This window comes from Hyaena hyaena, unplaced genomic scaffold (assembly GCF_003009895.1).
Source record: "Hyaena hyaena isolate Hyena2069 unplaced genomic scaffold, ASM300989v1 scaffold_804, whole genome shotgun sequence".
NCBI classification, from domain to species: Eukaryota; Metazoa; Chordata; class Mammalia; order Carnivora; family Hyaenidae; genus Hyaena; species Hyaena hyaena.
This window is the reverse complement of record NW_024081436.1, coordinates 663,559-691,014: the sequence shown is the minus strand read 5'-3', so window position 1 is coordinate 691,014 and position 27,456 is coordinate 663,559. Positions and strand designations below refer to the sequence as shown.

Sequence of the window (27,456 nt, the reverse complement as noted above, 5' to 3'; positions counted from 1 at the left end):
CCTTCAGGACCCCCTCCGCAAGCTCCCAGGAGGGCGCCCCGGCCGACCCGGCCGCTTGCATGCGGCGACTCCCAGCTGCGAGGTCAAGAGTCGGGTTCGCTTTGAATGGACTCGGGCACCGGTCCAAAGGGTGCAAGTGCCTCGCGGCAGGCCGTTCCTCCCCCCGCCGCGCGGAGGGCGCTGACCCAAAGCGGGCCGGCGAGCGCGGCGGGCGGCTATAGGCTGCAGCGCGGGGCGGGAGGGGGCGAGGCAGGCCCTGGCGAGGTGGGCCCTGACCAGGCCCCCGCGGCGGGGGGCAGCAGCGCGTGGGGCCCCGGGGCTGGGAGCGGAAGCCTGGTCCGCCGCCCGCCCCAGGCCCTTGAAGGACCCAGACGCGGGGCACAGCCTCCAGCCGGAGAGTTTCAGCGGCGGGGCGACGACCCAGGTGGCGTTTCCGGAGCTGGGAGGCACTACCTGACGCCGCTGTTTGTTTTTCTAGTTTTCAGCCACCGAAGGTTGGATATCAGACATGAATTACGCACGGTTCCTCACGGCCACGAGCGCAGCGAGAACGCCTTCTGCCATCCGACTCATGAGTGAGTGCTGGCCCGGCGCCTCTGCTCCAGGGGTGGGGGGTTCCCGCAGAGCCCCAGAGGGTGGTGCCCACGGTCCGCGCCGATCGCACCCATTCATTGAGCTGTGAAAGCCCGCTGCGAGCCAGGCTCTGCGTGCAGACCTGAAGCAGGCACACGCTTTGTTCTCGGAGAACTCGGGCTGGAACGGAAGGCGCGGAATTGGGTATCTCCGCTCCAGTGTAGCAATAGAGAGGCAGGGAGGCACAGGCTGTTGGGGGACACGTCCTTGGAAGAGGGACGGTGTGCGGTGTAGAAAGGCCCTTGCCAGCAAAATGAGTAGATGTTAGTTAGGCACAAGGTGCAGGTGTGTGCGGAGTGGGGCGGGCCTGGTAAGCTGGAGAGAAGGGAGTGAGCCTTGAAGCTTGACCGGCAGGTAGGCGCTCAACGGAGGACGATTTTCTGCGATCGCGGCCCTTTGCTTATCTTCCGGATCCCTCTGCCTTCTCAGTTGGACATCTGTCTTTAGTTCCACGACCAGTGAGCAGGTCCAGAAGAAGTTATTTTATCTGTTTATTTTCAGCTAGCATTCTACCACTAGGAATTGCTCAGCTTTACAGTTTTATGGACTATAATGCAATATATGGATATATATTTGTTTATGAAAATCTTCACTGAAAGTTTCTTCTTCTTTTCCAAATTTATTGTAGCTGAGACATTGATCAAGTCACCAAAATCGGTCATCTCCTTAGCTACTGGAACACCAAACCCCAACACATTCCCTTTTAAGACTGCTGTTATCACCGTAGAAAATGGAAAACCCATCCAGTTTGATGAAGAGATGATGAAGAGAGCACTTCAGTATTCTCAAAGTGCTGGGTAGCTATCAATAGAAAACACAATCTTGTTGATTCATTTTCATGAGCAATATTCCAAGGCCCATTGATAAAGTGGTGTGTCTTTTTTAACTGAGGATTCAACAGGTAGGAAGGTTTGGGGAAGAGTTTCCAAAGAATAATTAAGAGGAAGTACCACTGGAGCTGAGACTGAAGAAGCAAAGAGAGAGAGAGAGCTAGAGGAACAAGCACGTTGGGAGAAGGGACAAGAAGGACAATCCGGAAAGCAGCGATTTTAAGTCTAGGGGTAATTTTGTAATAATTAGATTCCCTTAATAGTTGCAGACAGCTATGGAAATAGCCCTCAATTCAGAGGTCTTTAATTTCTTTAAACAAAGTTGGAACACACACTTTATGACTTTCCTTAGCTGGTCTTCTCCCAGTGATAAAGAGTCATTTATGGAGTGTCTACAAAATATACTTTAGCAATCTTCTTTGTTCTGTGATTTAAAAACACACTGAAATATAGCACTTTATGTAAATATGAAGTATGTGTAATAGACGCATAGGCTTTTCTTTTCATGATGAAAAGAACTTGAGACTGAACTTCTAGGTAACCTATGGAAATTTCCCTAGGAGAACCAAGAATTGATGATGCAGTGAGTGCTCTAGGAAAAGAAAGAGATGAGGCTTTGGAATAAGAAAGATGGAGATTCATATCTCAGCTCATTTAATATGAGCTGATTGACTTCATGTGAATTTCTTAATCTCAGTCTGTTGCCTTGTCCTATAAAGAGGGATACTAGTATTAGCAAAAAGCATTTGAGGATTTTTAAATTGAATGTATAAAGTGCTTAATGTAAAGCTACCATTCTTATCCACTATTATTACGAGTTTTAATACTATAAATTTGAAAATACATTTTATGCTTTAGAATCCCAGAGCTGTTGTCCTGGCTAAAACAGTTACAAGTAAAATTGCATAATCCTCCCACCATCAATTATCCAAGCAGCCAAGGACAAATGGACATATGTGTAACATCTGGCAGCCAAGACGGTCTTTGTAAGGTAAGACTGAAAGGACAGGGAACCGCACATTAAGAATTAAATATGTTCCAGGGCACCTGGGGGCTCAGTCAGTTGAGCGTCTGACTTCAGGTCCGGTCATGATCTCTTGATGTGTGGGTTCAAGCCCCACGTCAGGCTCTATGCTGAGAGCTCAGAGCCTGGAGCCTGCCTCTGATTCTGTGTCGCCCCTCTCTCTCTCTGCCCCTCCCCCACTCTCACTGTCTCTCTCTCTCTCTCTCTCTCTCTCTCTCAAAAATAAATATTGAAGAAAAAAAATTTTTTAAAAGAATCAAATATGTTCTTAACTACACTCATCGGTCACCTAACCACAAGACGGTCACGTATCTATCTTTACCTAGAATTTTAAACAGGGAATTTAAAGACATTTACCAACCTGATTGTACTTCAGTGTAGATCATGTGGTTAATGACGCAGAGCTAGGAGTCATTAAAACAAGATTCCCATGAAGGGAGTACTCCTACCAGAAGCTTAGTGAGCACTGCTTAATTTCATCTGGCTCAAAGATTCAGGTTAGATTTTGATTTATGTAGTTATCAAATTTCAGTATGATTTTTAAAGTCTTTAGAGCGGATATCCTCATAGTTCTGAAATGTTATGTCTGCTTATATAAGCATCTGTACTCAAAACTGCTTACATTTGGTCTTCTTGGATGTGCTTCCCTAGATCTCTACGTATATATCTGTCTCTGACTTCTTTCTGAGTTAGTTCTTGTGTTATCTCTCTCTCCACCTCTCCACGTCTCTCTTTCTCTCTAAATTATTCCATCTGCCTCTCTCCTGAGTTCTGGGAAGTCCATATATGTAACCACCACTGGCGGGTTCTCACAATAAAGAGACTGTACCTATGGTTCTCAATTTCATCTGTTTTTTTAAATTTTCTTTTTCATGAATAATTAGCCCTAAAGATTTTCTACATTCAGTCTTCACATGTAGATTAAAAAGGACTCTTACTTATCTTAAGCCATAGTAGCGTTGTTTTTCTTTTTATGAAAATGTGAAAGCTATAATCTAGTTAGTGTTAATGAAAATTTTAATTAAATTATTACAGCATGATGCATTGAAGTAATAAGAATATAATTTTCCTCCCTCTTTTTTTTATTTAATTGGGGAAAAAAGAGGATTAGCTACTGTGGGAGTGTTTGCTTGAAAAGAAACATTTGTGGAGCACCTGGGTGTTTCAGTCGGTTAAGTGTCTGACTTCAGCTCAGTTCATGATCTTGCAGTTTGTGAGTTTAAGCCCTGTGTTGGGCTCTGTGCTGACAGCTCAGAGCCTGGAGCCTCCTTCAGATTCTGCGTCTCCCCCTCTCTCTGTCCCTCCCAAGCTCATGCTCTGTCTCTCTCTGTCTCTCAATAATAAAAACGTTACAAAAATTTAAAAAGAAACATTCGTGATTCCATAGACTAATACGAAAAAAGTTCTTTTCAGTTAAATTCGTAGAAGGTATACTATGAACTTTTTCCCCCCCCACAAAGATGCTCAAGACAATTTCTTCTTTATCTGTCACAACATCAGTAATATCAAAGGAAGATACCATAGATGGCTGAATACATCAATAACTCCTTCATTTACAGACATGTTATTACAAAGGCCTTAGTGGGAATCTGGTTTACTTAGTGGGAACTCCTTCCACTTTGTTCATCATTTTAGTCACCTGTGTCTCTTTCTACATCTATTAAACAGTGCTATTCTCATGTCCCCTAATTGACATGGAAAATGTATATAATTAGGTTTTTTTTTTTCATTTGATCAATTGACAGTGGATATGCCACCCAAGTAATTTGTTTGGTCCTAGGATGTCCTGTAAAGCTGAATAATTTAGAAACCCTCTGGAGGAGGGTAGCTTTTGTCATACAAGGTCAAAATCTCCTAAGAAAAAGGGAAAGGGGACATCCTAGGTCAAATCAGGAGACAAAAGTCAAATGGTCTATCTCAGCTGATAATGGCCATACTGTTTGTCATGAGATATAGGTTGTAAGATGAGAGTGAGGATTGAGATACACCACAAGGAAAGAAAAGATGATTCCATGAATTATGTAAGATGTAGTCATAATAGACCCCCTTTGATTTAGGCTAGAAGTATCTATTGTCTAGAGATCATACTCTCTGCAAAATCTCCTAAAACCTGTCAAGCCTGTCTTACCTGACCTCTAAATATCCTTTAACATTGTTGATCTTCCCATCCTTTCTGAAACACTCTTCTCTGACTGTCTCAACACCCATTGGCCCAATTGTCCTGCCTTATTTGCAATGTCCCCCTCTACATATCCATCATTTATTGGACTTCCTCAAGGCTCAGTCCTCAAACCTCTTCTCTTAGTCCATATATTTTCCCTGGGTACCTCCATTCACACCCTGTGTTCAATCATAGCTAGTAACTTATATATTCCTTCCAAATCCATGTGATCCATCTGTCCACCTGGAACCATGACAGAATGTTTCAAAGGCATCTCAAACCAGAACACATTCCTCACCTTCTCCCCCAGAGATGGACAACTTTGTGGTTCTGTTTATCAGTGAATAGCGTCACTCCTTCCAGGAGTCAGTCTTCATGCTTCCTCTTCCTCGTTCCTCTCTCTTGGCATTGTGTTCTCTTGACATGGATTTCCCAAATACCTCTTCAGTTCTCCTCTCCAATTCCATCATTGTTGGTCAGGCTAAACCTGCATCTCCCTCCAGAACTACAGCAAAAACGTTACAGAGAATCCCAAAACTTCCCAAACTTTCCACATGTATTCACACTCACCTTTTATTCTTTCATATTGCTGCCAGAATGATCTTTCCAACATGCATATCTATAATGTGACTCCTCCTTTCCAGCCTCTACCTGAAATTCTTACTGGCCTCGTGTGGCTTGAATGCCTACATGGTATTTCTCTGTCTACTTCTATCTGATCTCACTCCACCCTCCTCTTTACTTTCCATTTCAAGCCACAGAATTCTTTTCAGTTTCTCAAAATGTACCTATTGTGATCCCCTATACCATTTCATCACTTCAAGGAAGCCTTCCCTGAATGCCCAAAATTCCCTGAATGCCCAAGTCCTCTTACAGTGAGCCCATGTAACATTGTGCATTTATACATCATAACACTCACCATTGTTTTAAAGTATACATTTATTTGAGTAATTATTTGATTAGCATCTAGTTTTCCCATTGGACTAGTACCTCCATGAGGATAAGAACCATGTTGCCATACTCAACATTTTGTCTCCATACCATACAGAGGCTTGGCTTATAGTAAATATTTAATACATTTTCAAAGAAGGAGTAAAAGGAATAAATGAATTTTAGCCAAACTAGTTATCTTACCTTAAAACAGAGGTTGGGAAACTATGGCTTGAAAGTCAGGCTTCATCTGACTTTACAAATAGAGTTTTGTTGGAACTCAGCCACACCTGTTGGTTTACATATTGTCTTTGGCTTCTTTCTCACTATAGAGGCAGAGATAAATAGTTGTACTGGAGATATTATTGCCCACAAAATATGTGCCATCCTGCACTTTACAGAAATTTGCCAACTCCTACTCTAGAATCTTCAAACTAAACTCAAACTAAAAAAGGACACTAAGAAGGGAGATAATACATTCCAAACTAACCTATGTTTCTTTTGTTAGGTGTTTGAAATGATCATTAATCCTGGAGATAATGTCCTCCTAAATGAACCTGTTTATTCAGGAACCCTTCAAGCTGTGAGTACACATTTTTCTAAAGGGCAACTCTCTTTCTTATAATAAATAAGAAAATATTGCACTTTTAGGATTATCTGGCCACTGAAAAATAAAATAGGAGAATCTTAAATGATATATACAAAATATGTTAAGTGTACCCTCCACTTTTTTTTTTTTTTTTTTTTACAAACTCTAAATACGTAAATGCTAAAATTAGGCTTTACTAATTTTGCTTTTTTGGATGCAGAATCATGTCCAGCTTTCTTAATATTACACTTGAAATGCAACTTCATTTACAAAAACTTATTTTTCCATTACTGTCTTTTACTACTGTATGCCTAAGTATAATCATGTTATATGTCAATTTAATACAACTGTAACCTAACATGGTATAATTAGGACTTTCCACTCTAGTGTTAAATTAATCCGACTATAATATCCAGAATGAGAAAGCTGATCATCTGGCTGACGTGCACTAGTCAGAATACACCACTGAGAATTAGGTTTGTTTGGGGTACAATACTTAAGATAGTCGTGGATTAATTTCTGCATGTCCTCAGCTTAACAGAACTGGAATAAAAGGGTGGAAACTAGAGGGAAGCTATTTCAACTCAAACAACTTCCTAGCCATGAGCCTCACCTGACTCCTGATTGCCTAGGGAGGTACAGTACTGCCCATCACTGGGGGTGCTCAAAGTTATTCTGAACTGTCATCTAATACAAGTGATAGAAAAGTAATTCTAGCTTAAAATAGGGAAACAAATGAGATGACTTTTATGCTCTGTTGATTCTAACACTGGATTCTCTTTTTCAAGCTTAATATTGTCTTTAAGATTAATATTTAAAGCAATAAGCTAGTCTTAATGAAAGGCATATTTTGTCAAAACTTCTAAGTAGGGATAAAATTTTTCTTATAAAAAATGCTTTTCCTATGAACAGTCTGAAAAGCAAATTAAGAAAATATTTCCAGGGGCACCTGGGTGGCTCAGTCGGTTAAGCGTCTGACTTTGGCTCAGGTCATAGTCTCACAGTTTGTGGGCTTGAGCCCCTCATTGGGCTCTGTGCTGACAGCTAGCTCAGAGCCTGGAGCCTGCTTCGGATTCTGTGTCACCCTCTCTCTCTGACCCTCCCCTGCTCACGCTGTTTCTCTCTCTCTCTCTCTCTCAGAAATAAATAAAAAAAATTAAAAAAAGAAAATAATTCCATTTATAATAATAGCCAAAAGAATAAAATACCTGAAATTAAATATAACAAAGGGAATGAAAGACTGGCATATTAAAAATTATAAAACACTGTTGAAAGAAATTAAAGAAAACCCCAATAAATGGAAAGACATCACCTATTCATCAATTGGAAGACTTAATATTGTTTAGATGTCAATAGTACCAAAGTAAACTACATACTCAATATAGTCCCTATCAAATTCCAGTAGCCTTTTTTGCAGAAATTTATATGGGATTGGAAGGAACCCAAATAGCCAAAATAATCTTGAAAAAAAACAAAGTTGGAGGACTCCCAGTCCCTAATTTCAAAACCCACTTCAAAGCTACAGTAATCAAAATAGTGTGGAACTGGTATAAGGATAGACATATAGACCAATGGAATATAACTGAGAGTCCAGAAAGAAATCTACACATCTATGGTCAATTTATTTCAACAAGGGTATCAAAACCACTCAATAGGGGAAGAATAGTCTCTTCAACATATCATGCTGGGACAACTGGATTTCCACATGGAAGGACAGAAATTGGACCCTGACCTCACACCATATAAAATTTAACTCAAAATGGATCAAAGACCTAAATGGAAGAGCTAAAACTATAAAATCTTAAAGCATACAGGCAAATCTTCATGACCTTGGGTATGGCACTAAATTCTTAGATATGATACCAAAAAGCAGGCAGAAAGAACAAAAAAATAGATAAATTGGACTTCATCAAAAATTAAAAACTTGTGGAGCACCTGGGTGGCTCACTCCGTTAAGCATCCACCTTCAGCTCAGGACACAATCTCACTGTTCATGAGTTCAAGCCCCACGTCGGGCTCTGCTGACAGCTCAGAGCCTGAAGCCTGCTTAGGTTTTGTGTCTCCTTCTCTCTCTGCTCCTTCCCTCCTTGTGCTCTGTCTCTCTCAAAAATAAAATAAACATTAAAACATTTTTTAAAAATTAAAAACTTTGTGTATCAAAGGATAGTATGAAGAAAGTGGTAAGATAGCCTACAGCATGGGAAAAAAATATTTGCAAACCATGTATCTGATAAGGACTTAATATCCAGAATATATAAAGACCTCCTACAACTCAACAACAAAAACCAAATAACCTAATTTAAAAATGGACAAAGGACTTGAATAGACATCTCTCCAAAGAACATATACAAGTGGCCAATAAGCACGTGAAAAGTTGCTCAACCTCATTAGTCATTAGAGAAATAGAAATCAAAAACACAGGAAGGTACTACCTACACTACCAGGACAGCTATTTTTTAGTGTAAAATAATAAGTATTGTTGAATATGTTGAGAAATTGGAACCCTTGTGGAAATGTCAATTGGTACAGCCATTGTGGAAAAGAGTCTGTCAGTTTCTGAAAAAATTAAACAGGGAATTACCACGTGGCTGGTTGGTTCAACTCCAAGTATGTACCCAAAAGAACTGAAAACGAGCTCAAACAGATAATTGTACACAAATGTTCATTGTGGCATTATTCATAATGGCCAAAAGATAGAAGCGACTCAAGTGTACATCAACAAGTGAATGGATAAAGTGTGGCATATACATGTGATGTGATGGAATATTAGCCATAAAAAGGAACAAAGTTTTAACACATGCTACAAAATGGATAAACCTTGAAAACGTTATGCTGACTGAAAGAAGCCAGAGAGAAAAGGACAAATATTGTATTACTCCACTTCTATGTTCCTTGTATCTAAAATAGGCAGATTTGCAGACACCGAAAGTTAGTGGTTACCAGGGTCTGGGAGGAATGGAGAGTTACTGATTAATGAGTTACTGATTAATGAGTACAGAGTTTCTGTTTGGAATGATGAAAAAGTTTGGAAATCAACAGTGATGATGGATGTACACATTGTGAATGTGATTAATGCTATGAATTGTACACATAAAAAATGGCTAACATGGTAAAATTTGTTATATATCTACTTATCACGATAAAAAACTAAAGTAATATAATTGCTCTTAATGACTGGATAGTAAATAATAATTACTTTAGTAAATTCCTTATATAATGCGTGTGAATATAAAACCAGAGTCCACGTAAATGCATGCGCAAATGTTTTCCCCTACCCAAACAGAAACTGTGTGCCACACTATGAGGAAGTGTGCTGGTAAGCAATATGTATTTATTTCATGGCCCAGTATTAATTTGTTTTATTCATGGTAGATGTGCTTTTTCAGACTGAGAACTTTTAAATCTGTCATAAATTTGTCTGGATTATTCCCACTTAGTACATAATACCACATTTGACTGCCAAGAGTGTTTTCTTATCCTTTGGAAAATTTTATTTTCTCAGGACCCCACTAAATTAGTTACTTTTTTTTTCTATTTTTTTTGTATTTTTTCCCCCGGCATAGTTTATTGTCAAATTGGTTTCCATATAACAGCTAGTGCTCATCCCAACAAGTGCCCTCCTCCCTGCCCATCTCCCCCCTCCCCCCCAAAACCCATCAGACCTCAGTTTGTTCTCAGCATTCAAGAGTCTCTCATGGTTTGCCCTCCTCTGTCTCCCCAACTATTTCCCCCTTCTTCTCCCCCATGGTCCTCCATTAAGTTCCTCCTAATCCTCCTATATGTGCAAACATATGGCATCTGTCCTTCTCTGCCTGACTTATTTTGCTCCAGCATAACACCCACAAGTTCCATCCATGTTGCTACACATGGCCAGATTTCATTCTTTCTCATTGCCATGGAGTATTTATTCCATTGTATAGGTAAGCCACATCTTCTTGATCCATTTGTCATTTGATGGACATTTAGGCTCTTTCCATGTGTTGGCTATTGTTGGGAGTGCTGCTATGAACATTGGGGTACATGTGCCCCTATGCATCAGCACTCCCTATGTATCCCTTGGGTACATTCCTAGTAGTGCTATTGCTGGGTCATAGGGGAGTTCTATTGTTAACTTTTTGAGGAATCTCCCTATTGTTTTCCAGAGGGGCTGCACCAGTTTATATTCCCACCAACAGTGTAGGAGGGTGCCTATTTCTCCACATCCTCGCCAGCATCTAGAGTCCTCTGATTTGCTCATTTTAGCTACTCTTACTGGCATGTGGTTTTGATCTGCATTTCCCTGATGATGTGTCTGTTGGCCATCTGGATGTCCTCTTTGGAGAAGTGTCTGTTCATGTCTTCTACCCATTTCTTCACTGGATTATTTGTTTTTCAGGTGTGGAGTTTGGTGAGTTCCTTCTAGATTTTGGATACTAACCCTTTATCTGATATGTCATTTGCAACTATCTTTTCCCATTCTGTCAGTTGACAACTAGTTTTATTGATGGTTTCCATTGCCATGCAGAAGCTTTTTATCTTGATGAGGTCCCAATAGTTCATTTTTGCTCTTGATTCCCTTGCTGTTGGAGATGTCTCAAGTAAGAGATTGCTGCAGTGGAGGTCAAGGAGGTTGTTTTCTGCTTTCTCCTCCAGGGTTTTGATGGTTTCCTGTCTCACATTCAGTTCCTTTACCCATTTTGAGTTTATTTTTGTGTATGGTGTGAGGAAATGATCCAGTTTCATTCTTCTGCACGTTGCTGTCCAGTTCTCCCAGCACCATCCGTTAAAGAGGCTGTCTTTTTTCCATTGGATACTCTTTCCCACTTTGTCAAAGTTTAGTTGGCCATACATTCATGGGTCCAATTCTGAGTTCTCTAGTCTATTCCATTGGTCTATGTGTCTATTTTTGTGCCAATACCATACTGTCTTGATGATTACAGCTATGTAGTAGAGACTAAAATCTGGGATAGTGATGCCTCCCGCTTTGGTTTTCTTCTTCAATATTACTATGGCTATTCGGGGTTCCATACAAATTTTAGGATAGTTTGTTCTAGTTTTGAGAAGAATGCTGGTGCAATTTTGATTGGGATTGCATTGAATGTATAGATTGCTTTGGGTAGTAAAGACATTTTAACAATATTTATTCTTCTGATCCATGAGTATAGTATGTTTTTTTCGTTTTTTTGTCTTTTTCAATTTCCTTCATAAGTTTTCTATAGTTTTCACCATACAGATCTCCTATATCTTTGGTTAGGTTTATTCCTAGGTATTTTATGGTGTTTTGTGCAATTGTGAATGGGATCAATTTCTTGATTTCTCTTTCTATTGCTTCATTATTGGTGTATAAAAATGCAACCGATTCCTGTACGTTGATTTTGTACCCTGCAACTTTGCTGAATTCATGGATCAGTTCTAGTAGCCTTCTGGCAGAGTCTGTCGAGTTTTTTATGTAGAGTATCACGTTGTCTGCGCAAAGTGAAAATTTGACCTCTTCTTTGCCAATTCTGAAGCCTTTTACTTCCTTTTGTTGTCTGATTGCTGATGCTAGGACTTCCAGCACTATGTTAAACCACAGTGGTGATAGTGTAAATCCCTGTCGTGTTTCTGATCTCAGGGGGAAAGCTATGAGTTTTTCCCCATTGAGGATAATGAGGACTTCTCATAGATGGCTTTTAAGATGTTTAAGTAAGTTCCTTCTATCCCGACTTTCTCAAGGGTCTTATTAAGAAGGGATGTTGTATTTTGTCAAATGCTTTTTCTGCATCTATTGACAGGATCATATGATTTTTATTTTTTCTTTTGTTAATGTGAGGTATAACACTGATTGATTTGCGAATATTAAACCAGCCCTGTAACCCAGGAATGAATCCCACTTGATCATGGTGGATAATTCTTTTTATGTGTTGTTCCATTTGATTTGCAAGTATCTTGTTGAGGATTTTTGCATCCGTATTCATCAAGGATATTGGCCTGTAGTTCTCTTTTTTTGCAGGGTCTCTATCTGGCTTGGGAATCAAAGTGATGCTGGCTTCATGAAATGAGTCTGGAAGTTTTCCTTCGATTTCTATTTTTTGGAATAGCTTGAGAACAATGGGTATTAACTCTAATTTAAATGTCTGGTAGAATTCCCCAGGGAAGCCATCAGGTCCAGGGCTCTTATTTGTTGGGAGATTTTTGATAACTGCTTCAATTTCTTCACTAGTTATGGGTCTGTTCAGACTTTCTATCTCTTCCCATGTGAATTTTGGTAGTGTGTGTGTGTTTAGGAACTTGTCCATTTTTTCTATGTTGCACAGTTTGTTGACATATAATTTTTCATAGTATTCCCTGATGATTGCTTGTATTCCTGAGGGGTTGGTTGTAATAAGTCCATTTTCATTCATGATTTTGTCTACTTGAGTGCTTTCTCTTTTCTTTTTGAGAAGCCTGGCTAGAGGTTTTTCAATTTTGTTTTTGTTTTTGTTTTCAAAAAACCGACTCTTGGTTTCATTGGCCTGCTCAACTGTTTTTTTGGATTCAATATTGTTTATTTCTGCCCTGATTTTTATTATTTCCCTTCTTCTGGGCTTGGGGTACTCTTGTTGCTCTCTTTCTAGTTCCTTTAGGTGCACTGTTAGATTTTGTACTTGCACTTTTTCTAATTTCTTGAAATAGGCCTGGAGTGCAATGTACTTTCCTCTTAGGACTGCCTTTGCCAAATCCCAAAGAGTTTGGGTTGTCGTATTTTTATTTTCATTGGTTTCCATATATTTTTAAATTTCTTCTCTAATTGCCTGATTGGCCCATTCGTTCTTTAGTAAGGTGTTCTTTAACCTCCATGTTTTTGGAGGTTTTGCATACTTTTTCCTGTGGTTGATTTCAAATTTCATAGCATTGTGATCTGAAAGTGTGCATGGTATGTTCTCAATTCTTTAATATTTATTGAGGGCTGCTTTTTGACCCAGTATGTGATCTATCTTGGAGAATGTGCCATGTGCACTTGAGAAGAAAGTGAATTCCATGACCTGTGCTGTCAGCATGATCTGTGCTGACAGCCAGCTCAGAGCCTGGAGCCTGCTTCAGATTCTGTGTCTCCCTCTCTGTCTGCCCCTTCCCTGCTCACTCTGTCTCTCTCTCTCTCAGAAATAAATAAAACATTTTTTTTAATCCATTGTTTCTTTAGTGATTTTCTGTCTAGCTTATTTATCCATTACTGTACGTAGAGTATTAAAGTCCCCTGCTGTTAGCACATTCTTATCCATAAGCTTGTTTCTGTTTGTGATTAATTGTTTTCTGTATTTGAGTGCTCCTGTATTCGGTGCATAGACATTTATAATTGTTAGCTCTTCCTGATGGATACACCCTGTAATTATTAACGAATTCCCTTTTCATCCATTATTATTGTCTTTACTTTAAAATCCACTTTGTCTGATATAAGTATAGGTACTCCAGCTTTCTTTTTACTTCCAGTAGCATGATAGATATTTCTCCATTCCCTTACTTTCAATCTGAGGGTGTCCTTGGTCTAAAATCAGTCTCTTGTAGACAGTACATAGATGGATTTTGTTTTTTTATCCATTCTCCTACCCTATGTCTTTTGATCGGGGCATTTAGTTCATTTACATTCAGTGTTTTTATTGAAAAATATGGGTTTAGAGTCATTGTGTTCTTTGTAGGATTCATGCTTGTGGTGGTGTCTCTGGAACTTTGTGTCCCTTGCAACATTTCCCTCATAGAGTCCCCCTTAGGATTTCTTGTAGGGCTGGTTTAGTGGTGACAAATTCTTTCCATTTTTGTTTATTTCAGAAAACTTTGATCTCTCCTTCTATGCTGAATAACCGTCTTGCTGGACAGAGAATTCTTGGCTGCATATTTTTTCTGTTCATCACATTGAAGATTTCCTGCCATACCTTTCTGGGCTGCCAAGTTTCAGTAGATAGGTCTATAACTACTCTGATAGGTTTCCCTTTGTATGTTAGGGCCCTTTTCTCCATAGCTGCTTTCGGAATTCTCTCTCTGTCCTTATATTTTGCCAGTTTCACTGTGATATGTCATGCAGAAGATCAATTCAAGTTACATCTGAGGGGAGTTCTCTGTGCCTCTTGGATTTCAGTGTCTGTTTCCTTCCCCAGATTGGGGAAGTTCTCAGCTGTAATTTGTTCAAGTACACCTTCAGTGCCTTTCCCTCTCTCTTCATATTCTAGAATTCCTATGATATAGATAGTGTTCCATTTGATTGTATCACTCAGCGCTCGAACTCTCCTTTCGTGTTCCTGGAACAGTTTATCTCTTTTTTCCGGCTTCCTCTTTTTCTATAACTGTGTCTTCTAATTTACCTCTTCTCCTCTCTGCCTCTTCAATCTTTGCATTGGATGCCTCCATTTTATTATGCATCTCATTTATAGCATTTTTTAAATTCATCACAACTATTTTTAAGATCCATAGTCTTTGTAGCAATAGCTTCTCTGATGTCTTCCATGCCTTTTTCAAGCCCAGTGATTAATTTTATGGCTATTTTTCTAAATTCTTATTCAGTTATGTTGTTTATATCTGTTTTGAGCAGTTCTTTAGCTGTCATTTCTTCCTGAAATTTCTTGAGAGGTGAATTCTTCCATTTCATCATTTTGGCTAGCTTTCTGTCTCTTGTTAGTTTTAAAAGCTTGTTATGAGCTCTGCACCTGTGAGTACTGCTGTATTAAAGAAGGCTCATTGACTGTCCAGGGCCTGTCCATTAAGGAAGTATTCTTTTAATGGTGTCTCTTGTTTTTGGTTACTTTATTTCCCTACTTGTAGTGGTATCTGGGACTCTCCACCATGTGTACTTTGGCTTGTTTCTTGAGGTAGCTCTGGATAGGAAAACAGACAGACAAACACACAGGGATCAAAGGCGCGCAAACACACAGACAAATCCAAGAAACAAGCAAACTGAAAGGGAAAAAGAAGAAAGAAAAGAAAAAGAAAGAAAAGAAAAAAGCAAAAAAAGCCAAAAGACAAAGTATAGTCTAAAAGCATAAAACCAGAATTCTCAGCTACAAATAAAGAGCAGGGTGTATGCAGTGCTGATGGAAGAGCAGATACAAAGAGAGATGACAGGGGCGGCGGGGAGAAAGTGAAATTGGACAGTGATCAGGCAGAGAGACTAAGAGGCTTAATTCAGATAGAGAAAGGCAGAATATAGTAGGGGGCGAGGAGTATGAAACAAAGATAATGTTACTCAGAGAAACTAGATAGTCTAATTACTACAGAGAGAGAGAGAGAGAGAAAGGTAGCAGTGGAAGTATAGAATATACATCTAGAGAATGAATTAAATGTGACTGTTTAAGCAAACCTGTGACCAGAGTACCCAGTCCAGCAGAGAGGAGGGATACAAATGAGACAAGGGAAAATATATCAGAATAGAAAGAGTTGATCTAGAAATAATCACGGCAGTGCATCCATGTTGGTCTTGCCCTGGGGTTCTGGTAAAAAAAAAAAAGCTCTCTAGCACGGATGTGCATGGTTTGGTGTAGGCAGGTCTTAGCCTCCACTTCGACCCAGGGGCCGCTCCCTGAGGTCCCAGTTTGGTAGCTGTGGGGAGAAAAATGGCAGTACCCCAGTCCTCTCTCGAACCAAGCATTACAAATCACTCTTTTGGGTCCCATCTCCCTGTGCTGTGGGTGTAGCCAAGGTGGGCCATGTTCTATGTCCCAAACCTTGCCTCGTTTCCAGGTCTTAGTCTGTGCACTTTATTGATACTGCCGAAAATATAATCCTGCGGGCTGGGTCCTTCCCAGCCAGCGATCCAGCTGGGAGAGCAGCGGAGCAGTTTCTCCTGGCGCCACCTGGGACCAGGGCACCCAGCCCAAAGTCAGCACCACAGCTATAAACAGGATCACTCTGCCCTGAGCCGAGGTTTTTCTCTTCTCTAGGGACAGTTCTATGAGCAATTTCAGCTGCTCTTTTTTTTCCCCTTGACTCTCTGTGGCTCCCTGCGAAGAGGGTTCCCTCCCCTCCCTCTTTGTCTCCGGGTCCCGGCCCGTTTTTATCTTCCCCAGTTCACACTCACACACTTATGAGGTTGTCTTCTCAGTGGACTCGGTCTCTTTTCCTCCCAAACTCCTATGGTTCAGTGGCCTATGGCTTCAGGCCTTCTCCATTTGAGAGATTGGGGTGAGTGAAATGTATGGAGCTCCCTACTTCTCCACCATCTTGCCTCTCCCTCTATTGTTACTTCTTAGGTTTCAACTTTTTTCTTTATGGTCATCCAAGAATAAGATTCCACAAGATTTTTATAAAAGTTGGTCTATAAGCAAGGCCAGTACTCATCATTTCAGGCTTAGCAGTTGGTAAAGTGTGAAATGCTATCCCACACCTTGGTAAGTGCTGCCCTCCCATACCTCCTCACGCCCATCACCACCCTGGTGCCCCTGGCCCCTCCATTAAGACCACCCTTAACTTCCCATCATACAGAATGCAGGGGGCCTCCAGGACTGTATTCCAGTCAGATACTGCTTCTGATGTTCCTGTGCTATGCCACCTGGTAAATATTTTGAATATCACCCCTGCTAGTAACTATTTTAGGTATTTGCATAACAGATGCTTCTCTATGTTTAACTTGCTTTGTCAAAGAAGGCATTCATAAATAACCATCTACTTTATGAACTAGTTTTAATTCAGTCAGAAGAGGCTAGGTTATGCTGCATAATAACCCCAATTGCATTGGCTTACGGCTAGAAAGGTTTATTTCTTCATATACTCCATGTCCACTGAAAGGCAGCTGCAGCTCTGTTCCATGTCATCTCCATCTGAAGCCCCAAGCTGACAGAAGCAGCCTCCATCTGGGACATGCACAGTTTCAATGCAAAAGGAAAAGAGATATAGAGAACCACAAGCTAGATTTTAAAGCTTCTGCTTGGAAGAAGCACACATCACTTCTGCTCACAATTTATCAACCAGAGCAAGACATATGGTAGCTGGCCAATCCTGACATAGAAGAGCAAGGAAGTATACTCCTTCCTCTGGGAACTGGCAGAGGATACTTTCGAACAATAATGGCATCTACCCCAGGGCAACAATAAAATGAGCATGTACAACCTCAACCCTTCCAGTGTAGAGCTGAGTGCATGTTTATACATTTAAGGACCTAAATGGTAACATTCTTGGTTAGTGTAAGAAGAACCAATGACACATTTTGTAATCATGTCTGAATCTTGGGCTTTTCTTTTTATTTGTGCTTAACAGCTAAAGCCACTGGGCTGCAACATTATTAATGTTTCCAGTGATGAACATGGTATTATTCCAGACTCTCTGAAAGAAATACTTTCTAAATGGAAACCAGAAGACTCAAAAAATCCCAAGAAAAACACCCCCAAATTTCTTTACACTGTCCCAAATGGCAACAACCCTACTGGAAACTCGTTAGCAACTGACCGCAAGAAGGAAATCTATGAGGTATTTTAAAAGAATGTGTTCTGTGGCTATGTTCTCGTTTATTTTTGACTTTTAAGAAGAGTACTGTGCAAGCTCCCTTTATTAGCCTCTTGCTTACAAGGAAGATAGCTTTTAATAAAAGGAAATCCTCTATGCCAAGTGCTCTGATAAATTTTAACACAAGAAATTACTCCATCCTTTGTTAACTATGAGTTTTTTTTCCTTTACTAGATTATTTTCATAAAAAAGAAATAGTATTTTTGACATGATGTTACGTTTTAGGAGGTTATTTAATAGTTGTTTTATATTTATATTTTCCCCGTTTTATTTTCATTTGTTTATATTTATTTTTCAACTTGTCTCTTCTCTTTCCTACTCCTTATCATTTCAGCTTACAAAGAAATTCTTTAAAAATAAAAGGAATGTTCCTTTTGTAAAGTCCCTTTTCTGACAATGATGCCTAAGCTTTTCACTGATTTTTTAAAAAATTATCAAACACAGGGGCACCTAGATGGCTCAGTAGGTTAATCGTCCAACTTCAGCTCAGGTCATGATTTCGCAGTTCATGAGTTGGAGCCCCGTGTTGGGCTCTGTCCTGACAGATCAGAGCTTGGAGCCTGCTTCAGATTCTGTGTCTCCTTCTCTCCCTGCCCCTTCCCTGCTTGCTCACACTCTTTCTCTCTCTTAATATGTATATATACATATCTCAAAAATAAATATTAAAAAAAATTTAAATATCAGACACATACCCACCTATACAAAAATCTTTGAAAAATAAGAGAAAAGTGCCTTTTGTAAAGTCTCTTTTAGGTACCTGACTGTCCTCCTTAGATCTTAGCTACAAATACCTTTTAAAAATAAGTACCAAATAAGGGGATCCAGGGTGGCTCAGTCAGTTAAGCATCCAGCTTCCGCCCAGGTCATGATCTCACAGTTCATGGGTTTGAGCCCCATGTCGGGCTTTGTGTTAACAGCTCAGAGCCTACAGCCTGCTTTGCATTCTGTGTCTCCCTCTCTCTCTGCGCCTCCTCAGCTCATGGTCTGCCACTCTCTGTCTCTCAAAAATAAAAATAAACATTAAAAAGATAAGTACCAAAGCCATATTAAACAATATAGACTGTACAGTGGAATCATAAAGATTTCAGTTTCTTTGACTCATTTTTACATTTTTTCAAAGTATTGTCTTATTTTTCACACATTTCACAGTTCTGTCGTGAGTTCTCTTCTTATTTACATACTACTTCCAGATAGTCTCATCCAGTTTATGACTGTAAATTCCATTCTTCATAATAGAAATGCCTTTCCCCTGAACTCCAGACTTCTCTATTTCCAACTTCTCCATCCAACTTATGTTTCCGACATCCAACATAAGTGTCTAATAGGTATTTCCAACCTACCATGACCTAACAGAACTCTTGGTTTAGTCCAGCCACACCCCAGCCTCCAAGTCACACCCCTCACATTCTCCACCTCCATAAATAGAGCCGCCATAAACAACCACCTTTTATACTTCTCTTTCCCTTCTCTCCTCTCCCAACCCCCTACATCCAGTTCATCCTGTGGACTCCACCACCAAATGGATCCAAATCCACCTATTTCTCTCTCTCTCCTTACTACTACCATCTTCCCAGTCACCACCTTCCTTCACTGGTGTGCTAGGATGGTTTCCTCACTGGACCCCTGCTGCATTCCACTTCCAATCCTCAACCAATTTTTCTTCACGCAGCAACCAGTCATGTCATTCCCCCTGCTGAAATATAAACGCAAAGCCAATCTCCATGTCTTCCTGTTTACAGTCCTCGTGTGACTTCCCCTTGCAATTAAAGTAAAATCCAAATTCCTTCATGTCTTGTAAAGCTATGTGACCTAGTAGTCTCTTCTCAAGCCTTATCGTTTCTTATCATCCTTCTTGCTTCAGCCCCCTGGCCTCCTTCCCACCCCTTAAACATGTCAAGTGTAGGGTTTTTTTCTCACCCAAGGGTCTTTGCTCTCACGCAGCCCTCAGCCTAGAATCTTCTTCCTTGATATTTGCACAACTGGCTTCATCCTGTGATTCTGAGCTCTCATGTAACATTGTCAGGACAGGCTTCCAATAATTCAATCTGAAATAGCTACCCTATCACCTCCCCTCCCCCCCGACTCAAATATCACCTTGTTTAATGTTCTGAGTAGCCCCTAAAACCTCTCATCTATTATTTCTTCTTTTCATTATGTACATCGTCTTTCCCAGAACTTGGAATGTAAGTTCCATGTGAACAAGAGGCCTCAGTGCCTTACTCACCTCTTTATCCTCATTGTCCAGGACAGAAGTACTCAGTAGCTTCTTGGATGGATGAATGGGTGGATGGATGGATGAATACAAAGAATTATGATTCCAAGTGATTTTCAGCTTAGACAGTTCTTAAGGATTAAATATACCACTTTAACCCTTAAGGATTAAATATACCACTTTAACCCTTTTTAGCTTGCAAGAAAATATGATTTCCTCATAATAGAAGATGATCCTTACTATTTTCTCCAGTTCAGCAAGGTAAGTGGTGATGTGAACTTATTTCACAATTAGAAGGTAAGTAGTTACACTGATGTGATTTTTAAGTAGTTACACTGATGTGATTTTTAATGGCTGAATCAGCGCTAATCTACCTTTACATTGAAATTAAATACAGTTATTAATAATTTGCTACCACTTCTATCTTGAATCTTTCAGTTTTATCACAGAATTAGTACCTCTCGTGTCTGACATTACTACTCCAGAAATGACTTACCTTTAAAATAGTAGCTAGCTCTCTAAACCATGCATTTGGGCAAGTAGTAAGTCGGAGCTGATGGTTTTCTTGAACTCCAAATCCTAGTTCATAGCTTTTTAAACATCATACAAGGGATATGAAGTAGGTTTCATTTGAGGTGTCAAGTACAGTTTCTCAGCAGTGGCTGACTAGAATGTCTGAGAAGGATTGGGAAGCTCCACTCAAGCTGAAAGAAAAAGAGGGTCGTACTTAATCAGTGATGTCTATTATGGACATAGGAGAAGGCATTACTGGCAGCATGCCACATATTTGCCATCCCTGTCATTGAAAGCCTGGACCCTACCTGCAGAATAATGGATTTTTAGATTCTTTTTCACTACATATGCTTGCCACTTTTCATGATCACGGTCTCTTAATAGATGGCAGCGGTGGTACAGACTCCCAATGCCTGATTCTTCAAAATCAAACACTATATTTGCTCTCAGGGCTGCAGAAAACATACTTAGATTCAATGCTCCCTTTGAATATGCTGGATAAAAACCAAAACTCTTGATTTTTCTATATAGTTTACTGCATATCACATCTACCTACCTATTCCCTGCCCTCAACATGACCAGGCCCCTTTTCTTGTATGCCACATTGAAGTCAATGTGGCAGATTAACTACATTTCTCATCTTGTTTTATCTTTCTAGCTGTTCTAAGGATCATTCTCTCTCTAAATAACCCTGAATGCTGCTGGCCCTCTTCATTTTCATCTAATCCAGACAAATTTTTCTTGAATCCTTCCTCTAAATCTGCTGATTCTGCATGTCAACCTTTGAGGCTAGGAGGGCCTATTTGAGATCTCCCTAAGTTCATAATAATATCTTAATCAAATGAGTAAATGAACCCTTCTGCGTGCTTTTGGCAGAATAGCCATGAAGAAAGGCAGGCAGTAATAAAAGAACATGTTTCTTATTCCATTTTAAAGGGTTGAAATTAAGATAACAGAAAAGATGGCTGTGCTCCTCCTATCCAAACCTATGCTCTCTCCTTTCTGTACACAAAATAATTATACAGTCACTAACAAGAATCCTTAAACCAACAATATATATTTTTTCCATTTCAAGTCCTGGGCGCCAACATTTCTTTCCATGGATGTTGATGGGCGTGTCATCAGAGCTGACTCTTTTTCAAAAGTCCTCTCCTCTGGGTAAGGCCTTGTGTCTCCACTTATGGCCAGATCTAAAAATGATAGACTGTACCTGAGTGTCTTTTAGTCAAATAATTTTCATTTAAGATGCTTGTATTCCCCTTACCTTAAAAAATCAGTTTGATTATTAATATTAGTATATGCCATTTTTTGTTTTATTCATCTCCAGTAATCAAAGGTATGTGGGCATTAATCTAAAGTTATAGTGGGACTGGTCAGGTTTTGGGTTTCATATATGAAAAAACACATTTCAAAATACTTGGTCAGACTTACATTGTATCTTAAATGTAGTCTTAAAGTTGTATTTTAAATAGTAAGTAGTTTTGTTAAAACATTTTCATAGATTAGGCCCGATTGTCTCTAGGTCACAAGTGTCTTCCTAATGAAAGCAGCAAAGTGATAGGTAATATTTGTTAATACATGGTTGGTATTGTGCCTTTTCTCTTTTTGTGCAGGTTGAGACTAGGGTTTATAACTGGTCCAAAACCCTTGATAGAGAGAGTTGTTTTTCACACACAGGTTTCAACTATGCACCCCAGCACTTTTACACAGGTAAGGACAATTTCAGAAATAGGGGTTGTTGTTGTTGTTTTAAACAATCAGAATAGAAAATAGATATTAGCAGGTAAGACTGGGTTGAGGTGGCAGGGAGGAAAGTCACTGATACTGAATCTCTAGTTCCAGTATGGATGGAATTAGAAGATCACATACCATAGATGTTTACTCTAAAAGGCAAATGAGGGGCGCCTGGGTGGCTCAGTCAGGTAAGCATCCAACTCTTGCTCTTGGCTCAGGTCATGATCTAACGGTTTGTTGGTTCAAGCCCCACGTCGGCTCTGCGCTGATAGGGTAGAGGCTGCCTGGAATTCTCTTGGCCCCTACCCCACTCATGCACGTCTCTCTCTCTCTAGCTCTCTCTCTTCCAAAATAAATAAATAAACGTAAAAAAAATGTTTTTAGTAAATAAAAGGCAAATAAGAATTGAATTAACCTGGTGTTTGCAGTGTAGACCAAGCTCCTTGCGAGTTGGGTGTCTTATTCATTTTCATGAATGATTTCATCCTTCATCTAGAAGGATAGATGCTAGGGACACAACTCCATAAAAAACTTTGTTGAACTTGAAGAAAATGAAGTGGCCTCACTGAAGTAACATAACTTTAGCTTCATCGTCTTCAAATCCATTTTGAGCATAAGGATTCCAAACCTGTTTAGGGATTCCTCGTTTGCCTTCGTCCCACAGGTGTTAACCTCCCCTGATGACACTGGTTGTAATGCATTTTAGTTTAATAATAAGTAATAAAGTAAAATTAATTTTGGAGAATGTATAAATTTCCTCACAAGCTTTGAGAAATTGTGGGATCAATCCCTAATCCAATCTTAAGAATCAGATCCTAATGTTAGGTGGAATTGCTACCTAAGAACTCAAAATGAATAGAACAGTATACTAAGCCCAAGACACCTGTTTGGTATCGTACATTCCATAAAGAACATATGTCCCCATTTTGATCAAGTTGGGGTTTTTTCGCCATATTTTTTGTATCTGTTATCAACAAAACTTTACTATCCACCTATAACATTAAAACTTCCATCTTATATAGACAAGTCACTGAGAACCTTATGTAACTATATATCTAGTATATATGTTTTATATTTAGAGAAGCAGTAGTGTGGTCATTAATGGCATGTATCTGGAGCTAGACCGCCTAACTTGAATCCAGGCTATGTCTGTGACCAGCTGTGTGACCTCAGGAAAGTTCACTCAACTGTTGTGCCTTGGTTTCCTCACCCGTAAAATAGAAATAAGAGCCTTATAAGGGTATTATGGAGATTAGGTTATCTACAATATATAAATATAATAGTTTCTGGCGTATAGCAATGTAAACATTTGTTATTTTACTGTCATTGTTATTAATTAACATTTATTTTAAATCACCGTGTAAAGCTTGGTTCAGCTTGTTTTATTTTCTTGTAGCTTACAGGTAATCAAGAGTGATTTGCTTTAATGTCACATTAAACAAGCACTTTAATGTCACAGTAAACAAATGTCACATGTTTAGTGAACCATGACATTTGTTATTGTCTTCTCTCTTTTAGCTACTAGTATCACAGCTTCTACACCAATGGGGAGAAGAAGGGTTCCTGGCTCATGTAGGGAGGTATGGTAATTTGGGTTCCATATTTTATATAGAAATGGGATTCTCCTATTCATTTTCATTTTTGAATTATTCCAAAATAAAGGGGAAAAAATGCAATTGTACAAAGTTTACCAGCAGACAGGTCCAGCAAACGTGCTGTGTTCCCATTTCAAGTATTCAACATTTTAATCAAGGTGGAAAACAGAGTCTTACAGACTGGACTCCAGAGCCTCTGGGTTCCTTCAATCCATGTATTTAACACATGCTTCTCATTGTTTTTTCTTCCAGGGTTATTGATTTCTATAGGAAGCAGAAGGATGCAGTACTGGCAGCTGCAGACAAATGGTTAAGTGGTAAGTGAAAATATATCCTGTCCCGTGATAGACACTAGCACTTTCGTGAGTGGGGGACAAACACCTCATAGTGACTGATAAGAATCCTGGGAGAAAAGAAACAAGAGTCCGGGAGTATTCATGTCAAGAACTGGTGCCCTGTAAGGAGTCTGGGAAGTAACAATCTGCAAACCCTGGCACTGTTCTACCTACTTCTACTTTACCTGTCTGCTGCGAAGAACTTGTGGTTTAAAGGAAGAAGAAAAAAAAAAGACCTTTTAGTCTAAAAATCCATCAGCAATAACTTAAAGTTAAATGATGCCGATACTCAAAAGGTTTTAGAGTTACTTCAAAATTTTCCCCAAACAGCCAAGGAATTGTCGAACAACAGTATACTCCTTTTCTAATTAGACTATATAAAGACAAAACAGTGCAGTCTAAAGCAGTTCTCTCATTACAGATTATTTGCATTCTAATTGTTAACCTCATTTATCTGTCTGATGTTATCTATTGCTAATGTGATTGCAGGATGGTTTAGGTTTAATTTTCTACTAATGAATTACATGGTTTTAATGATATCATTAGGAAAGCCTTTAGTATGAATAACAGTAAACAAAACAACCAATTCCCTTATTTCTGTTATCTCTCGTTCCTTACAAATTCTCAGCAAATACAGAATTCTCTTTTTGATAAAAGTGCTATCTTACCACTTTGTATAGTGGAGTTAAATAAGAGGTTCAATTCAAAAGCAAGTTTTTAAAAAAGATAATTAAAATAATTATCCTTCCTTCTCGGTTTCTCTATCCTAATACTCAATGAAACATAAAGCCTACAAATGCATGTGGTCTTGAATTTCAAGAACTTCTTTTCATAATTAATTACATTCTGATGAAAACTCTAATCCATTGGACTTCAAAACTATTATATAAATGACTGGATTCATTGAAGCACTGGGAGAATGTAGAAGTAGTCGAAGAATCTCCTTAAGTTGAAGGAGCCACATTTGGCTTCTCTATGGTTCTAACTAAGAGAAGCAGACATAGGCACTAGACTCTTCACACTACCCTAGGACTGACTAAAATTAGAAATATATACATGAGTCTCCCTCTCGCCTTTCACCACCTCTCTTATTTTTGAAACAAACTAAGAATATCAACTGTCAAGTCTCATAAAATTCTGTTTTAAAAATGCTATCCCTGAAGGAATTTTTTTGGCAGTTCTAGTTGACAGTTACTGCGATTACATCATTAAGTGATTGATTTGACATCCTCAAAAATGGCTTTAGCAGTATTTATTCTCTTCTTTGGTTTGTAGGTTTGGCAGAATGGCATGTTCCTACTGCTGGAATGTTTTTATGGGTTAAAATTAAAGGCATTTCTGATGTAAAACAACTGATTCAGGAAAAAGCCATGAAGAAAGAGGTAAAAGGGGGGAAGAGTTATACTTTTTCTTTAACATGACTTCTTACTTAATATAAAAGTTGCCCTCCACGCCAGCCCATAATATTTTAATATCAGACATTATCTCCCATCTCTATATCTCATATCTCTAATAATCTCATTATTAAAATCATAATAGATTTTTGAGTCACATAATTATTCTTCTGGTCTACATTAATAATAATAGTCACTTGTTTTCCATAAACTCTCTTAGGTATTAATACTTCCTGGAAATGTTTTCTACACTAATACCTCAGCACCTAGCCCTTACTTTAGAGTGTCCTTCTCTTCAGCTTCTCCAGAACAAATGGATTTGGTGAGTACAATACTTTCAGAGTAACACTAGATATCAATTCTATTTTTTGGTGTTTGTGTTCATTATGTGAGTTATAACATTTAATGCTTTCTTGGGTTTCTGAAAAACACGTATCAGTTAAAAAGTCATGAATTACTATTAAAAGACACACTTTAACGGTTGTAAATAGACAAATGCATGAGACCAAATTGGAGTTCAATTTTGTTGTCTTCAGGAATAGTTTTCAGACTTGATGAGCAGTGTGAGCAGATTACTAACATGTTCTGAAGAAAATTTCTTTCCTTTCTTCATGGAATTAACATGAGCCAACAGTACAAAGCCATCAGTTTCTTTCCCTGAATAAAAATGTATCAGCAAGGGTCAAATACAATGATATTCTTAAATTAATCATAAGCCTGGGTTTAGCAAAAATAACAAGAAGCAAAGAAATGAGTTCCCAAGGACTGTGTGTCTGGGAGTCCAAATAGAAGAGCCATAAATTGAACAGTGCCCTTAACCTTGAGAAGAGTCTATACTTGCCCTTGCACATGGATTGGTTCTTGGTGTGTTCTTTGTTTACTTGCTTTCTCATATCACTAAATATACTTTTCAGAAGTTATGTCTGCTTTAACATATGAATAGAGTTAGACAGTTGGAACAATACAGAATGTATGTGCAGGTGAGAGATTAAATGAAAAAATAATTTGTGTTGTGGAGAAAATGGAAAATAATGATGTTGAGGGATATAAGAATAAACAGATACCCTGGGAATCTGACAGGCTTATATCTACATGTATTAGTAGACATCCCACCCCAATAAAGTTGATGTTAAATTTGACTTTTCATTGCCTCATCTCAACCTAAGATAAATGCTCTGTTTCAACTTTTTAAATTATAACAGACTTTTCCTAAGTAGCATTGTAATTTCATTAATTTTATTTCTTAGTTTATTGTCAAGTTGGTTTCCATATAACACCCAGTGCTCATCCCCACAAGTGCCCTCCTCCATGCCCATCACCCCCCTTCCCCTCTCCCCCTCCCCCACCAATCCTCAGTTTGTTCTCAGCATTCAAGAGTCTCTCATGGTTTGCCTCCCTCCCTCTCCCCAACTATTGTTCCCCTTCTTCTCCCTCATGGTCCTCCATTAACTTCCTCCTAATCCACCTATATGTGCAAACATACGGTATCTGTCCTCTGCATGACTTATTTCGCTCAGCATAACACCCTCTAATGTACCGCAATGTTCATAGCAGCACTCTCAACAATAGCCAAAACATGGAAAGAATCTAAGTGTCCATCAACTGATGAATGGATCAAGAAGATATGGTTTATCTATACAATGGAGTACTACATGGCAATGAGAAAGAATGAAATCTGTCCATGTGTAGCAACATGGATGGAACTAGAGGGTGTAATTTCATTAATTCTTATCTCTTTTCTATTTTAGGCCTTCCAGAGATTAGCCCAAATTATTAAAGAATCTTTATGAAGAAATCATTATAGTACTCATGGATTTTTCAGATAAATTACTTTTATGTTTTAGCAGGAAGAAATGATCATTGGCATTAGATGTACAGATTGGATTTCACCAAGCATGTCATATCTGTAGTAGTTTACCTAGACACCTTTTAAAGTGCCCTTAAATTCATCAGATTGCTAAAATATATTTGTAATCTACTTAGACCTTTTGATAAATTTTCAACATACAAAATTATTTTCATCCTGGACTTTATTGTAAGGAACTCTAGCTGCTGTACGATCTCCCATAAATTTTCCTTGAA

At 39.0% G+C, this 27,456-nt stretch overlaps 1 protein-coding gene across 3 annotated transcripts; it reads left to right on the top strand.

The window, feature by feature from the left end:
- Nucleotides 1–27,456, top strand: AADAT (aminoadipate aminotransferase). Of its 3 annotated transcripts, XM_039219203.1 has the most exons (14): nt 1–82; nt 479–575; nt 1,262–1,430; nt 2,322–2,454; nt 6,087–6,161; nt 17,346–17,555; nt 19,999–20,064; nt 21,392–21,474; nt 21,930–22,026; nt 23,569–23,630; nt 23,898–23,962; nt 25,256–25,362; nt 25,595–25,696; nt 27,123–27,456. In XM_039219203.1, exons 2-14 carry the CDS (start codon nt 509–511, stop codon nt 27,162–27,164), a joined length of 1,278 nt encoding a protein of 425 aa, XP_039075134.1. In that variant the 5' UTR covers nt 1–82; nt 479–508; the 3' UTR covers nt 27,165–27,456. The 3 variants fall into 3 exon arrangements, with proteins under 3 accessions (XP_039075134.1, XP_039075136.1, XP_039075135.1); XM_039219205.1 differs by lacking the exons at nt 1–82; nt 17,346–17,555 and having other exon boundaries at nt 255–575; XM_039219204.1 differs by lacking the exons at nt 1–82; nt 21,392–21,474 and having other exon boundaries at nt 255–575; nt 21,994–22,026.